The following is a 16,196-nucleotide window of genomic DNA, read 5'->3' on the forward strand; positions in this document are numbered from 1 at the left end:
TTATATATATATATATTTAGAAAGAACATCTTGTACCTCTGCAGCTAACACCTTTCCTGCTCAAGGGAGATCTGGCACATTGAAAGGAGTATTTGGATTATTCTGTAGCACTTGCATAACGAGTCCTTCCGTAGGCCTTGCAGGAATGTCCCGGGGACTGCAGCAGCCCTTTGCTGGCAGGTGTGACCAGTGCGTGAGACAGTGCCAGCTGGGCACAGAGAGCAGGCAAAGCCATGGACCCCGTCACTAAATACTTCAGCCGCAGCAACACGAGCACCACACAGACGCAGCCGATGTAGCCGATGATCGAGAGGCTTTGCGGCACCCGTCCCTTCCCCAAGCCCAGCCCACCGGCTGCGCCTCTGCTTTGTGTTACCAGCAAGGGCCATCACTAATGACAGCAGGGACGGAGTCTCGTTGGCAAACGTCCCACAGGGGACAGTGTCGATTTCTCTGTCTTGAGGCGATTTTATGATGATACTCTATTCCATAATCATCTGCTTTATGCCCAGAAAGGCTGCTGGAGCTTTAAGATGAACCCGGGGCCGGAGCCTGGGAGCCCCGGGCGCGGGCTCTGTTCAAACTCTGTCCCTCCGGCGCTCGGGACAGCGTGGAGCGGGATGCTGCACTGTTCCTCTTGTTGGATTGGTTTTTGCTAGCTTGAAGCAAGAAGTCTTTTTCCCCTTCCCTTCCCCTAGCCTGGAGGCTGTACCGGGAATCCTCTTAGCAGCTTTTTTGGGGGGTTTTTCCGTGAAATGTTTCGGCTTGGCTTGTTTTTCTTTTCGGCCCGTCCGGGGAACCGGTGGGACCGCCCCCAACTCGAGACCTCGGAGGAGCTGAACCAACAAGAGAAAAGGACATTCAACTCCACCAACTTCGCCTGCTGCGAGGAGGAGACCCAAGCCAGAAATCCAACAGGTCCCAGCTGCTGTGAACTCTTCTCCCCCCTCCCAGAGACGGAGCAGGGCAGCCGCCATCTTTGCTTCGGCCACACGGCGAGGTGGGGGTGGGTGTAAGGTTCAGTTCCTTTTTTTCCTGCGCTTTGCGGGTATCTTGCTTTGTCAATAAACAGTTTTACCTTTTTCTTTTCTTTTTTCTTTTTTTTTTTTTTTTTTTTTTTTTAACTTTCACCCCTGGTATCCATTTCTCTCATTGGCAGAAGAAAAGGGAGTTATTGAAGCCCTTTCTCTTTAGAGGAAATGCTCATTCCAGGGCTTTTTCTCCTGAAATTTGTCTCCAAAACCGAGACATTCTCTCAGGCAGAGATTACGGAAATAAAACCTAAACATCTGTGTATTTTCTATTTCCAATCCAACTGCTGATACTGGTTAGGAGATCTTTGGGAACTGCCCTGTGTCACCTTGGTCAGTTAGTCCTGACACCCACAGTTTTTTGTTCACACATAAATATCTGAGCCTTCACAGTGTTGTAAAAATAAGGAGCTTGGTCTGTGGGTGAATCAGTTCATTTCTGGACTACACGTCCCTTCAATCACATGGACTACTTTTGTATTATCACAAGGACAACAGGAAAACGCTGTAAAATTTTAGCAAACCTTTCATTTTAAAAACAAGTGGGAGGATAGTGACTAAGCTGTACAGGACAAGGGTGCTTGGTCCCAGTAGATTACAGGCTTAAGCAACATAATTTCTAACATCAAAATTATCCCCTTGCTATTTTGGAGTGAGTAACTCACCTTAACTTGGTTTTCCTTCTGTTTTTCCTCTTCCTTGAGACATTTTCTCTAAGACCCTGCCTTTACCAGGAAGGAAATGTGTCACCCCACAGCATCTTAGGAAAAGGTTTAACAGTGTCCTGTGGTGGTTGTACACTGAGAGGACAAGGAAACTGGTGTTACGTGCAACAGGTGCAGGCAGGAAATGAGGGGTTTAAAACTTACTGTGTTCTGCAACGTGACATCCTGTAGCTGGGAACTTCAACCATTTTTGACAGCTGGGTCTCCATGGAAATAAATACAAAAAGACTCCAGCTATTTTAAGAAAATAAAGGATGCCGGAAGGTTATTGATAGATAATACATCTGGGGGAAATCAGTTCATTTTTTGACAGTTCATACCCTTCAGTTCATATCTTTTGCTCATACTGCCTGTACCAACTTAACTGGACAACAGCAGAGAGGGCAGAGCAGTGTGCCTGGATTGGCAAGAGGGTCTCAGGCTCAGGGATGTCAGAGAAAGTAGCAGCTTGTGTTCAGTTGTGCTTTCATTCGGTTCAAGACATGGGCAGTAAAACCAGCAGATATCATCTTAGAGGCTTTGTGACAGAAAGTAAATAAAACCATCAGAAGCTCTAGACTTACTTGTTAAATTCTATTTTCAGATATTCACATCTGCTCCAAGCTCCCACAGCTGCTGTTACCACTTCTACCATCCCAAGGCACAGCTGCTCTGGCCACAGAGACAAGTACTGTGTAGTGTCTCACCACTTGTCCCACTTCTCCTCCACTCCATGTCTAAGCTGTTCACCTGAGAAGTCTCTCATCCACAGAGGCTTCAGAAAGTTCTTTATAGAGCCTTCTTTTGAACATTGTCCACTTTGCCATCATTCCATCAGACTATCTTTGGAACCCCAAGTGGGTAGGCAGTCCGTTTTTAGCATAGGAATAGGAATGTATTTTTTTTTTTCTGCTGGAAGCTTGGCAGAGAGCTGCTCTTCTCCCCCAGCGACACACCTTTCTAAAGGACAGGCCAAATCAAGTACTTGGATAGATGTTTATGCCTTAGCAAGTCCAGTGTTCTCAAACTCTGTTCATCTGCAAATCTGTGCAGTATTTAAGCAGCATTCCCAATTAGGAGAATGTTTACACAGAAAGCTATATTTGTTTTATATCCAGCTTTTTGTTTCTAAACTTTGGGGAATATACTTTATTTTTTACAGTTTAGGGAGTCAGGGATAAAAACAAAAAATCTGAGTTTGTCTCACTGTTGAGAAGTTAATTTTTTTTAATAGAAAGCTCATCCCATTTCCATCTCCACACATATAGGAACACAGCCCAGAATTACTGGGAACTGATCTAACTCTCTGTATTGGACAGAAAGCTCACCTGCTCCAGGGAGGTTTTACTTGGTGGCCACACAAGTTCTTCTGCAACCTGGAAAAGCGAAATGCTCCCCAGGGCCAGGGAGATACCACAGCCACTGAGCTATGGCGATTACACAGAGAGGGTTCTGGTGAATAAAGCAAGAGGAATGTAAGCTCATGGTCTCTCTTGCTGATCTGTAGGTTAGAGAGCCAGGTGCTTCAGTAATGATGCTTTGAAACTCCAACCTGCATGGCACAAAATCATCTCCTAAAAGGTTTCTTCCTACAGGTTGTCCTCTTCCACCCATTCTCACAAGCCTGTGCTTGGCCTCTTCTGCTCCACTAAAATTACTGTACCTTTTCTACACTCACACAATTAGTAACTGTACCTGCTAACAGGTGCTGTAGTTTTCAAATCAGCTGTATCCACAAAAGGTCTGTGCAGACAGAGAAATTCACTCTCAGTTGTCTTCCCTGCCCTCCTTGGTGCCTTTGGTGTTTTCTCTGGGCAGGGACTACTGTCACTGAGCAAGCTGGTGTAACACCCACCTAAAGCTGAATCATGTGACAGGCAGCTCTGAATTTTCAATAAAGAATGACTAGAAATATGACGATTTTATTATTTTTTAAGTAATCAACATGGAAACAATAGCAGTGATTAAGTCACAGCAGGCTTAGCCTAATAGTAATCACAGCATTAATACTTAACACGAATATAACAGAAATGACAAGTGTGTTAACATTATTCATTCTCAGTCAATGAACAAAAGTGTATAGTAAGGTCAGCATTAATCTATTAAGAATGCTCCAGAACCAGCTGGCCAGTGTCCTCCAAAGCAGAGTGCTTGCTGCCAGGCAGGCTGCAGTGCTGCTGTCTGCCCCATCAGGCAGCTGTAGTCCTGGGCTGCCATGGACCCTGCCTCTTCCCCCGTTTCTGCCTGTGGTTCTGGTGTTTCCCTCTGTTTGTTGGGGTATCAAAGCAGGGCCTGCTCGAAGGAAAAAGAGCCACAGTGCCATGGGCTGGCCCTCATATGCTGTGTCCCCTGGGTGGTGCAGGGATGCAGCCCTGAGCTCCAGGCAAGGCTGGCTCCACTGAAAGTGTGACCTGCATCAGTATCTGCTATTCAGACTCTTTCCCCACCCTCCCTGACCTCCTTGCTGCATGGATAGGACATGCTTTTGGAGCTGTACCGCTTTTAAGATGTTTTCTTTTACATATCACTCTTTAATAGGAATCCTGTAACACAAAATAGAAATCTTGCTTTTGTAGGAAAGGGCTTCTTTCAATCCACCCCTTCCATCTCCTAGTCCTTGTACCGTACCATCCTCTTTTCCAAAACATTTACTAATGCATGTACTTGGCCACCCGCCTCTTAATGGACGTACCAAAGTGACACTCAAAAGAATAACTTGCATTTGGTATTGTGGTCCTGGCCCCTCTTGGTCAGAGCAAAATAGGATAAACTCAGCTAGAACATTTTCATAATCACAGGGAGGGCTGCACCCTCAAAAATAAAATTCCTCAGTCTTTTTTAGAACCAGACCAGGGGACATCAGTGTGAACAAAGCAGTAGTCTCCATCATTCTTCCCATCAGGATTCTTCCTAGGATACCACCAGCTGCTGTGTCCTGTTCACTATAGAGACAAGAGAAGACATCAGCTTGTATATTGTCAATTCTACAAGTTTTGAGTTTCCATCTCAATGGAGATGAAAAAAAAAATCCTACAGCTTGCTCAAGTGGGCTTTTTCTCCCAAACCCATTAACTAAGGCCCCCCTTACTCCTTCTCATATAGCTCATGATGTTCTGTTGAAAAAAACCCAAAAAACAACACAAAACCAAACCACAACAAATAAACCCACCAGCCCAGGAAAGTATATGCCTGACTATTTCTGTAGAGGGTTCAGTAATGTTTTTAGACACACTGTTCTAAGTTGAGAAGTGTTTACCACTAACTACCAACTACTTTTAATCATCTTTTTATTACTTACAGCAAAGCAAATCCATTGCCCAATACTACGGATTTGTGCTATCAGGCCAGGATTGGCCACTCTTAGGAACAGCACTGTATGCCCAAAACAAGACATAGCAAGGTACTGACTATTTGCATTCCTCTTGTGACCACCAGGCTTAAACAGTCCAGAAGAAGGTAAAAATTCCTGCAAAGCTAAGGCCATAGTTTCACAACATGCCATCCTTGCAGCAATACTGCTTTAGGATATTCCCTGGCACCCCCTGCTCTGCAGGCCCTGTAAGTTTGTGGGACAGCACTGAGCTTGGATAGGAACCATGGAGTGAGGACTTAGTGACTAAGCCAGTACTACTCCAGTCACAGTGACATCACAGCCCAAGACAACTTCCACCCCACTTCATTCCCCCGAGTAACACACCGGTGTAGTTGTCCTGCTGAGTGGGCCCTCCTCCGTCCGGTGCTTCCCGGAGTGCGGCAGCTCTGAGCTGTCCCGATAGTCCCGGCCTTTGGAGTTCTGCATGTCCAGCACCGCCCGGCTCTTGGAGGGAAGGGGCGGCTTGTTCTGCTGTCCCTGGACGCCCAGGCTGACTTCAGCCCTCGATGGCTTCACGATTTTTTTGAGCGGTGCTGAGTTTTCCAATGGTGTTGTCATCTTTGGTTTCCCTTGACTCTTTTCCCCTGTATTCTTTTCTTCTGATTGGCAGGGGGAGGTGTAGGACCGGAATCGCTGTGTGGGCACCAGGAAAGGTGGCGATGGCTGTTTGCCAGAGGTCTTGCTGCACTCGGGCTCCTGTGGCTTTGTGAGATGATAGCTCTGCTCAGGCAGTGGCGGCTGCTCTTTCCGCAAGGCCTTGGGGTATTCTTGCTCTTTCTTGGGGGCCACCTTGCCCTTGGAGGCCATGGAGCCATACAGTGGGTTCTCGAACATCTCTGGCCTTTGCTGCCCCTCCTCCTGCAGCACAGGCTCTGCCGTGGATTTCCCCATGTCAGGTGGCCTACAGTAATGGAAGTAAGGTGAAAAGGAGACTTGGGAAGGGAAGGCAAGAGAGTCACTGACTGATTGAGGGAGAACACGAATAGTAAATGAGTGTGAGCAAATTAAACTGACTGCCTAAAGGGGCAACAGGAAAACAATTAAAACTCTGGGAGAGAGAACAGAAGTGTGCATTGTTTTTACTTTGTTTAATCATTAGTAACATGACAGCAGAGAGCAGATATGCATAGGATTGTGTAAACTCCCTGCTAGACTACAGTTCTGTCAAAGTGATGTTTGGCTTCTTTTTAAACACAGATAAACTACTGAGCTGAACTGTGCCAGGTCCTTTGATGACTCTGCAACACACACAAATCTGAATTTGAATATTAATAAGAATCTTCAGATCTGGCAGAGAGGATGGAAATGTTTGTCTAGAGGCTTAAAGTAAGAGCTCACATCATACTGTGGCATTTTACAACTAGGTCAATCTCCTCTTGCTACCAATGCAGCATGGTATTCCTAAGGAAGGGATAAATCTCCTTAATGCACCCAAATGCACAGTGTAAGAGTAATAGCACTGCTGTAGGGTGAGAGAATCCATGTGCATTCCCAGCAGAGCCCTTTGAACTGCAGCTCAGCCTGAAACGACAGCACAGCTGTACAATGGGACACAGCAGGTCCTGTGGGTTTGGGTCACTCGACCTGATTTGGCCAGGCTTTCACCTGGAAAGTACTTAAAAAATCAGCCACAGTGTCACTGAGCAGAGTGGAATAGAGGTCAGTGGCACATGTCCTTTGGGTGTCTTCAAATGAGTTGTGTTCCTTGCCTCAAGCTCTTCTCTGGCAGTCTGTGCATGCGGGAGCAGAGAGCTGAGCCATGATGGAGCACTGTCAGGTACAGAACAGGCCCAAGCAGTGCTGGCAGCTCTGACTACTGCAAGTTCTGACTTCCAGAGTGCCACATCCGTTCACCAGGGAGCTCTAGCCCAGCTCAGAGAGCATCTGTCTCTTGACTGTGTAGAGGTCTGCAACAAGGACACAGATTGCACACGTGCACTGGGGTGAAGTAGCCTCATCACCTCACTAAGCTGGGAAGGGATGGGATACTTTCAGTTGCCAGATGGAAATTCTGCATCAAGGCTTGTGATAGAGGCAGCACATGGAGTCTAGCTTCTGCAGCAAGCTGGACATTTGTATAGTGCAAGTTGAAATTCAGTGAAAGTACTTCACATATAACACAGGAAGGACCCCTCCTTCCCATCCAGGGGAAGGATCTATGCCACACTCCCCCCTTTTCTTCTTTGTTATTACAGTCAACTTTGTAATTTTCTCCTTCTCTTCTCTTGGTAGAGAATTAAACCTACATGTATCAGGCTGAGACAACTGGGGTTGTTCAGTCTGGAGAAGACTCCAAGGAGTCTTCACTGCAGCCTTCCAGTGCCTAAAGAGGACTTACACAAAGGATGGAGAGTGCAGATAGTGACAGGACAAGGGGAAACAGTTTTAAAATAGAAGAGGAGAGATTTAGCTTAGCTGTTAGGAAGAAGGGTGCTGAGGCCCTGGCTGCCCCATCCCTGGAAGTGTCCAAGGCCAGGTTGGATGGGGCTTGGAGCAACCTGGGATAGTGGAGAGTGTCCCTGCCCATCATAGAGGGTGGAATGAGATGAGCTTTAAGGTCCCTTCCAATCCAAACCATTCTAAGATTCCATTTTTTAATTTTAAGTTTAACTCATGTATCTTTGGCTTTCCTTTCACAAAAGTCTGAGGAACTGCTATGCTGGTTTTCTTTGAGTATGTGATGCCTGCACTTGTGACCTTCACTTATCTTTCTAATTCTAGAGATAAAATATGTAAAGAATATGCTGCACCTAGAACTCTCCAAACAGATAATGAAACAGTGACTGTGCAGAATGACAGGAGAGAGGGGTCCAGTCCCAGTGCAAAACTCAAACACTCACAGATACTCTTGACTCCAACTACAAATGGTTCTGTTTGCTGTAGGCTGGAGGGATGGTTTCGGAGATAGAGGTGACAAGGAGGGTGATGTGGAGGATGACTGACTCTGCCCCATTAGGGAGGTGTTCTCTTTGGGCTGCTGCTCATAGTTCCAGAGGGAAGGTGGCTGCTCTGGTGAAGGTGTCTGCTTAAGCTGGCAGGTTGCAGAGGGCTGCTGAGAGAAGGCAGCCATGCCCAGGTAGTTGGGGTTGCTGATGTCTGTGGGGGTGGAGCTGCTTGAGAGAAGAAATATTGTTAGGGAGGTACATGCACAAATACATTTGGGGTTTTTGTCTCCCTGCCAGCTACAAAGGAGTTAGTTCCCACTGACTGCTTAGATTCAATATCGTCTACTTTTTTTTTTAGCTTTTTTTTTGGTCACTGTTGCTTCAGAATCAGGGAATAAGTGGGAGTCCTGTTAGTGCCTCACTCCCCTGGGTCACTGGAGAGGAAGCAGCTGGGTCAAGACCACCTCCCTCACCCCCAAAATAGTTCCTGTGGCTGTGGCAGATGCTTCCCTTTCCAGGCTGCAGAGAGCACTCAGCTTCTGCAGCCACATACAGGGACTGTTGTGGGTTTCTGGGCCCAGCCAGAAGCTGCCTGCAAGGAAAAGCCCCAGTGAAAACAGGTGAAAGGACAGCCTTACCCGGACTCATCCTTGGGAAGGAAAAGCCAGGCAGTTTGAGCATAGCTTCCCACCCCAAGCTGTCAGAGGTAGGGCGGCAAGGTTACCGTAAAATATCCTCCTTTCCCAGGCTGTCTGGAGAAGGGACAGCACTCCCCCAGTGGCGAGCGATGGCTGCTGCCTCTCTGGCCATCAGATGAGTACATTTTGACTTTCTGTTGGAAATAAAAGGGCCTTTTTAAAGTGGGTGCAGGGACCCGGTCTGGCTAATGCATTCTCAACTTTTGAAGCTTTGGGCACAGGAGCATTGACCAGTCCTGACCAGAGAGCCACAAAGCAGCTTCCCAGTGCTCAGCACACCTGTGGACACTGCTCCCACAGCAAGCCCTGCTTTGCATTTATGGGGCCAACCATTTTCCTGGAACTGACTTACCCACTTGCCCTTTACCTGTTAGTCTGATCCCAGTCCTTGTTAGGCTCTAAATTGCTGATGTTCTTTGGTTTCTGACCAGTGATTTCATCACGTTCAATCTTGACAAAATCTGAAGGAAAGAAGGGGCACACACAGCTCCAGAGTCTGCCTGCCCAAGTTTTCTGTGTTCCCATGTGCATTAAGGCATCTCTCTTTGTCTGTCAGAGTGATGGACAGTTTTAAACTGTTGTTGCTGTTATGTTTTCAACTGCCCACTACACACATCATGTCTTGTTGACAGAGGAAGAAATGTGTATCTTGAAATACAAAGGTCATGACCCATATAAACAGCCACATACAGCCATTTTACCATCGAGAATAATTGTAAATGTCATGAGGCTGCTTCTGTGCTCTGAATGAGAACAACAGATAGCAAGGTGAAGAAAGCAAAGTTTGTGATCTTCTAGCTACGGAACTGCTCATTGAGAGCCTCTTTGCAGCTGCTCCCTGGGATGACTGGAGCAGGGAGAGCTTATCATGGAGTGTGTCATGTCACAAGTGGAAGTATCCCCATTCAATAAAACCAGCGCTGGTGACAGACAGGGGGCTCTCTCAGTCTGCTGAATTTACTTGAATAATGAAAAACCCCAAGGAATCCAATTGTTCTGTCTTCCTGAAAGAGTACAGGTATGCTCCTGAGAGCTAACCATACTCACACCTCCTTGCACTCAGCATCAAAAGCACTTGCCTCTCTGTGACTACAGGCAGTGCAGAAGTAATTTTCAATTCCTTGACAGCTACCAGAACTCTTTTGAGGTGAGTATTCTCTAGCATGAGCATTGCAGAGATGATGACATTCCTTACCATACAGTTTCTCTCTCTGTTTTCCTTGTGATGTTTGTAACTTGATTTCACCTTGGAAGACACCCGTTTTCTCTCCATGGTGTGTGAGCACAGTATGGATAGGAGCTAAGGATTCTGTTGCTTCTATTCGCAAGGCAATGCAGCCTTCCCCTAAAAGATAACAGGAAGACAATGAGGCTGGGACTGAGAAACTAAGCACTGAAATATTTTGTGTCATCTACTACCACTGCACTGACAGGTCTGTGATTACTGGAGAGAATCTGCTTTGGATCACAGTAAGGAGTTTAGTATCTCCGGAGAAATTAGGGGCATTTATTTCACTTCACGTATGTGTGAAAGATTTGGGCATTGACGATACCTGTGGGTGACTTCAGGATTCTGAGCTTCCACTCCTGGTAAGGAAAACATGAGCCTATGGCTGCTATTGCTTTTAATGGGATTTAGGGAAAGAGCCTTCTGTGGACAAGGACTGCAGTCTCTGGCTGGTGAGAATCTGGGAGCCACCAGCACAGCCAAATACTTTTCTGTAGCCAGAAGAAATGCCTCAAGTAAGTGCAAGTGCAACAGGATTTGTATGTTCTGAATAAGCACATTTACACATGCTAACTCCTGATTTAGTTCCTGTAAAGGACTTTCTTTTTAAGCCACTGCTCTTTCAGAGCTGGTAAAGCTCACACAGGTTGTTGCTTTGAGTTCATATTCCTCTAATCATAATTACTTTACAAAATATTGCCCACAGTGTATTTCTGTGTATGTTGAGTTTTAAATCATAGCTGTTCAGTCTATAGGAGTTACTTCTGTTCTCTCCCACTCTTTCAGTGGTTTGGAGAACCTAAGTGGATTTTGACTCATCCAGAACTTTAGAGCTAAGCACTTACCATAAGATTCATCACTGTCTGATGACTTAATGCTGATCAGGATATGCTGATCCAGTAGGTATTCTGGGTCTGAAATAATTGGAGTCAGCTGCAAAGACAAGTTAAGGTGGGTCAATACAATATATGGTTGACAGGAGCACACTTCTCCCTGGAACTCAGTCCCAAATGAGGAAATCTCTGCTGGATAAACCCATGGGAGTATCATGTCACCTCCAGGATCAGCCTCTGATAATGTCTGGTTATCTGTGGTAAAAGGCTGCATGCTTTGAGTCCCAGCACAGGAGATGGAATGCTGCAAATCTGACACTCACAGGGTGAGCTGCAGTTTTCTCCTGTAGTCCAGGACTGAAAATTGCCTGAGGAGGAAGGCATCTGGATTCTGATTATAATCTGTTCCCAAAAATCTATCTGCTGTTGTTGCAATCACTTACTGTAGAGCCTTTCCCCAGTCTCTCAGTGTAAGGCACTCTTTCCAAAGTCAGCACTTCTGGGCTATTTAGAAGGGTATTGACATGCACATTTGCTCCAAATCCAGGAGCTCCTGTAGTTCTTCCAGCTCCCACCATGCCAAGAAATGAAGAACAGCTTTGATCTCAAGGACAGGACTTGTGTCTGACACTGACACACAGAACACTACTTCTGGCCACTGATGTTCTTTTTAACGCAGATAAAAAATACTTAATCAGCTTTTCTAAAATACACCAAAAGAAAGTTTTGTCTGACCAGGCAAAGAAACTCCAGGGCAGAGTTACTCTTTAAGATGTTTTATTTTCCATTTAAAACCAGAAAAAAACAAAAAACCAAAAAAACCAGGGCCCGCTTAAACCAGCATTATGTTCACTAAAAAGGTGAGAAAAAAAGTCATGGTCCTGAATGGCATAATCACGCCAGCAAAATTCTTGAGAGAGATGTAAGTACACTGGCATGAAAGTCCTTTCCTGCTTACAACATACTCTGTTTAGCCTAAGCCCATCCTGCATTCTTACAGTCCCTTTGAGTGTAAACAAGACCACAACAATGTTCCTGAAAATAGTATTTATGTAAGTAAAAGATCTAGCGTTGCTTATGGGATGAAAGTGGAAGCTTCTCTTCCATATGAATATGGAGGTATAGTCCCAGTTTACCTTTGGAAGTGCCTCGATGAACTTTACCACAAGCTCCCCTTCATTTCCATCCTCATTTTCTCCTTCCTGGCTCTTTACAAAGCCTGCAAAGGGACAAGAAAGGAGTTTAGCAGGAGAGAGACAGCAAGAACTGGGCTACAAGTCCTCTTCACTATGTCTCCAAAAAGCCTACAATTATTTTCCTACTTGGACGCAAATTTTAAAAGTATTAAGAAGCTTAAAGTCTGAGCTTTGGGTGAATGTTTACACAGTAAATTTGCAAGTGATTTTGCTGGAGCATTGTTAAATGGTTTTATTTTACAGTTAAACTTGGCACTGAGGAGCTCAGTGCATACATGGACCGGAGGATAAGAACATGACAGCTCTTCCTACGCCACTCAAGATAGCACACTTTTGAAATTCTAATTTAAGATTCGTAATACACTGTTTCCATAGAAATTTATGCAAATTTTGATACAGCCAAAAAATAATCTTTTATGGAACTGTCTTTGACACAGCGCTCTGACATGCGATAATGTGATGAAGCATCCACCAAAGGCTTGCTGTCCCACTTACAGGAGCAGTCCTGTGATGGGAAATTGCTTAAAAAAACCCACAGCCAAGGGCACGTAGGCTTGTGTTACATAAACAGCTGAGACTCAGCCCCACAGCATGGGGACAGGCAGTGAAACCGACAGCACTGCGGGGTGCACAGTCCCACTTACAAAATCACATCACTAGCATTCATTTCCCTTTTAGCTGATCCTCTGACTTACTCTTTGTTAAACCAGGTTAATTCAATTATTTAAAATTATTTTTGTTAGCATAATGCAGATGCTTTATTTTGAAATCACCTGATCATTTGTAGCAGGCACAATAAGAAATTTAATCAATCATGTCTTTGCTATGTAGGCATTTTCTGTGTGATAAGAAAGAACAATATGTGTTTGCCATCAAGAAAGAAATTATCAGATTGACAAACAAGGTGGAAAAAATGTTGGAAAGCTACATGTCTAAGCATGGATTACAGCTACCTTGGCTGTGGGGTTTGGATTGTATTGCTGACAGTATAGAATGACTTGTAAACTACAGCAGAACTTTAGGACATCCCTTTTTTGGATTGGAACAAATGATCCACACAGCTATTTTCTTAGATCAAAGCAAGAAGAAGGGGAACTAATCCAAACATGCAGAAAACTTTGACAGAAACAATAAAGATGGGCAAACCCATACTTTCTAAGCAGCTAGAGTGAAACTCAATGTAGAACTTGGTCTGGGACTTGGTCTTCAGAGTAGCGTAGCAGTGCAGGAACTCTATCTCCCCTTGGGAATCTGTGTATTTGGAGTCTAGGAAAGAGGAAGGGAAAATAATGGCACTTTCAGCAGGAGATAAAGAGAGGGCACTTTTGAGTGGACTCTTAAAGAATCAGAATTTCTCTCAGCATATACAAAGCACTGCATTTTGTATCCAAGGTGAAGATGGCACACATGCACCCAACCTGACTAACCATTCTTGGAAACGAACTGTGAGGTGACTCCCACTTCAAAGGTGGCAAACACAGGACTGTGGTCACTTGTTGTGATGTCAGTGGTGCAGCCTGCCAGTGAGAAAGGGAGGATGGTTACTGCCCTGCTCCGAGGAGATCACTGCCACAGAAATATTATTCAGTAATTTTCCAGAAAACATAACAGTCTCTCTGGTAACTGTCTCTAGTCAAAAGTGTTTCTCTACATAAACTCATGTCAGTACACAGGAATGTATCTCTTTTGTCAGAATACAGAAAGATTTGGTTAAGGGACATAATTTTACTGTATTGTTTTGCAGATGACTGTCAGTGTTAGATTCCTCCAGTACAAAAAGCCCTTACAGGTTACCTCTGCAGTATGCACAGCTAATTAAAGCTCTAATATGGCAGGAAATCACACAAGAATACACTGGTGCTACTTCAGTGCTACAAAGCAACTCCTGGCCCAAGGTTAACAGTGAATGAAAAAGGCCTGATTGGACCTAAGCACACACTGAGTTCCAGCAAACCCAGTCATTCCAGAGGTGCCTGTCCAACCCCACACCTCAGCATCATGGGCTCTGTGATCAGATCAGCCTGCCTCATCCCTGAGAGACTTTCACAGCCCTGCTCCCAATGCATGCATAGGAAACCATGAACAGCATACTCAGATGCTCAGTCCTACGTATAGTCGATGACATTTCAGGAACTGGTATTTGAGTCTTTTTTTAAACAGGTTTTGTGGGCTTTTTCTCTTCCCTGCACTGCACTTTTGTGATGCTTCTCAGAGGAAAGGGAACAGGCTCTTCTGAAATATGATTGGATACAAGAGATGTGTTTGCAGCTCCAGTCTCTGCAGACCGGACTGTGCACACAGGGTCTGTCCTCCTGGCACTCACTGTCAGGAGTTCCTGGTAGTGACTGCACAGGAAAAATGGTGGTTGCTGCCAAGAAATAACTGGTGTAAAGTGATCCTACAGTATGGCCTAAAGTTGGACAGCTGCAACTGTCCAGGTGGTGTTCTGCATATAAAAGAAAAACAGAATGAATTCCCAACACTGTGAGGTTACAGGCAGAGATATTTTGGCTCCCCTCTGCCTGGTTTAACATCAGGTCCCTCTATGCCGAGTGCCTGGCAGTGCAGGGAGATCCTACAGACTGTGTTCTGAATAATTTCCGTTTCAGACTGGTTGCCTTGCTATCGACAATCTGTTCTCTACCCACCATAGGACTGACACACAACGTGCACCATGGGGTAGGATTTCCAGAGCACTCGATCACACCAGGATGGCAAATTGTACTTCATCTGCAAACCAAAAGAGAAGTAATGTCAAGAAGAATGGAAAGGACTAGTTCACAAAAGAACAGGAAATTCATTCACCCAAGCACCATATATTTGTATCAAGTCTTTTCATTGTGTTGACTCCTTCCAAAACACTACAAGGGCAGAAAACACTGAGATTGGTTTAGGTCACATTCTCCTGTAGGAGTTGCTGTCACAGCTTATGCCATATACCTCTGAAGGGAAATCAGTTTTCACCTACCCCTGTAGCTTTTTGCTTGGTGTAAGCATACTTCTCTCGGCTGCCTCTCTCAAAGCGATAGGTTGGAGCAAAAGTAATCTCTTCTTCCTCTAAAACAGGGAAAGAGCTCTGTTACAGCTTGGCCATTGGGAACCCTCACCTGGGTTGTGAGGTGCCCTGTACACCCTTCCCCGTGCTGGGGCTGGCAGGGAAAGCTGGTGGACATAGCAGAGGAACCTGCCAGCCAGTGCAGGATCTCACCGAACTGCAGGAACACCTTTTGGTCTCTTCTCTCGAGGAGAAGCTGGTCGAAAGCCAGCAGCTCTGGATACTGCTGCTGCCTGATCTTCTGGATAATATTCTCTGCTTCCTGCCAACAGGGAAACAGCAGAGGTGCAGATGATGCAAAACCTCCTTAAAAATACTCCCTTCACTGGTAAACTGGCAAGAGCTCCTGAACTGTTTGACAGAGCGGTACCCCCTGCCACTTCCCCACCCTTCCCTTCACTGAAAAGCCCCAGCCTTTGCTGTGTGGCTGAACATTTGTCTGTCAAAACAGGTATCAAAATGTTCACACATCCCCTACACAAGAACACACACACTCACAACCACGTGCACATCAACACCAAGCTTGGTGTTTTCTCCCGCGTACTGAAACCTATCCAGTATTTATGACGGCTCGCCTGTTCCTGAAGGCCTGTTTGAGCCATTCCAAGCTCACCAACCAGAGCAGAAAGGCAATCTCTAGACTGAGCCATTCAGGGACAGATGCTTGTTCACAGTGGGAAGGAGAGTTGGGAGGTTTGGGGAACCAAGGCTGCTTGAAGCAGCGAAGTGTGCCAGATGCCATTCCTGGGTCCATTAATCTTTGGAGAGGGCAAAGGGGATTTCCTTACTCTCCCTCAACTGGGGCCACACTCACGCCCTGGAGATCCCTTCTGTCTCCCCTCTTTTTGCCATGTTGCCCTAGATTGGAAGAAGAGAGCACTCCTATAGCAACAGAGTGTGCTGTCCCTGCAGGGCTTCCCGCAGCGTCCCGCACCGTCGGGGGCTGTTCCACACGGTAGTTCAAGTCTCCCAGCCAGAAAAGATGAGTAAAGCGATGAGTGATGTTAAATGGACTCAGTTTCTTATCTCCCAGTGTCAGGAAGCGCAGGATGTTCGTGTAGTTCTGGTTGCGTCTGTCAAGACAAGAAACATCTGCCTGACATCCTAAATTGCCATGTAATTTCCAAATGCCTGGTATGGCAGAGGCTGCAGCTTTACCAGGCAGGAACTGCTCCGGCTCAGCAGCTACCTAG

The 16,196-nt window shown here is 45.7% G+C and overlaps 1 protein-coding gene across 1 annotated transcript in view; it reads right to left on the minus strand.

Annotated features, from left to right (window-relative positions):
- Window positions 1-3,798: 3,798 nt before the first annotated feature.
- Window positions 3,799-16,196, minus strand: part of INPP5D (inositol polyphosphate-5-phosphatase D) — a gene marked incomplete at its 5' end in the record, with an annotated part of 54,980 nt that continues 42,582 nt past the window's right edge. Inside the window, 14 exons of the mRNA XM_082288260.1 lie at window positions 3,799-4,677; window positions 5,433-6,009; window positions 7,949-8,218; window positions 8,718-8,825; window positions 9,059-9,152; window positions 9,887-10,036; window positions 10,765-10,852; window positions 11,889-11,971; window positions 13,101-13,214; window positions 13,376-13,465; window positions 14,597-14,678; window positions 14,917-15,005; window positions 15,157-15,265; window positions 15,938-16,076. Coding sequence (XP_082144386.1) covers window positions 4,675-4,677; window positions 5,433-6,009; window positions 7,949-8,218; window positions 8,718-8,825; window positions 9,059-9,152; window positions 9,887-10,036; window positions 10,765-10,852; window positions 11,889-11,971; window positions 13,101-13,214; window positions 13,376-13,465; window positions 14,597-14,678; window positions 14,917-15,005; window positions 15,157-15,265; window positions 15,938-16,076 — 1,996 coding nt within the window. The 3' untranslated portion in view covers window positions 3,799-4,674. The remainder of the gene's footprint in view (window positions 4,678-5,432; window positions 6,010-7,948; window positions 8,219-8,717; window positions 8,826-9,058; window positions 9,153-9,886; window positions 10,037-10,764; window positions 10,853-11,888; window positions 11,972-13,100; window positions 13,215-13,375; window positions 13,466-14,596; window positions 14,679-14,916; window positions 15,006-15,156; window positions 15,266-15,937; window positions 16,077-16,196) is intronic.

This window comes from Coloeus monedula, assembly GCF_965178545.1.
Source record: "Coloeus monedula genome assembly, chromosome: 10".
Lineage (NCBI taxonomy): Eukaryota > Metazoa > Chordata > Aves > Passeriformes > Corvidae > Coloeus > Coloeus monedula.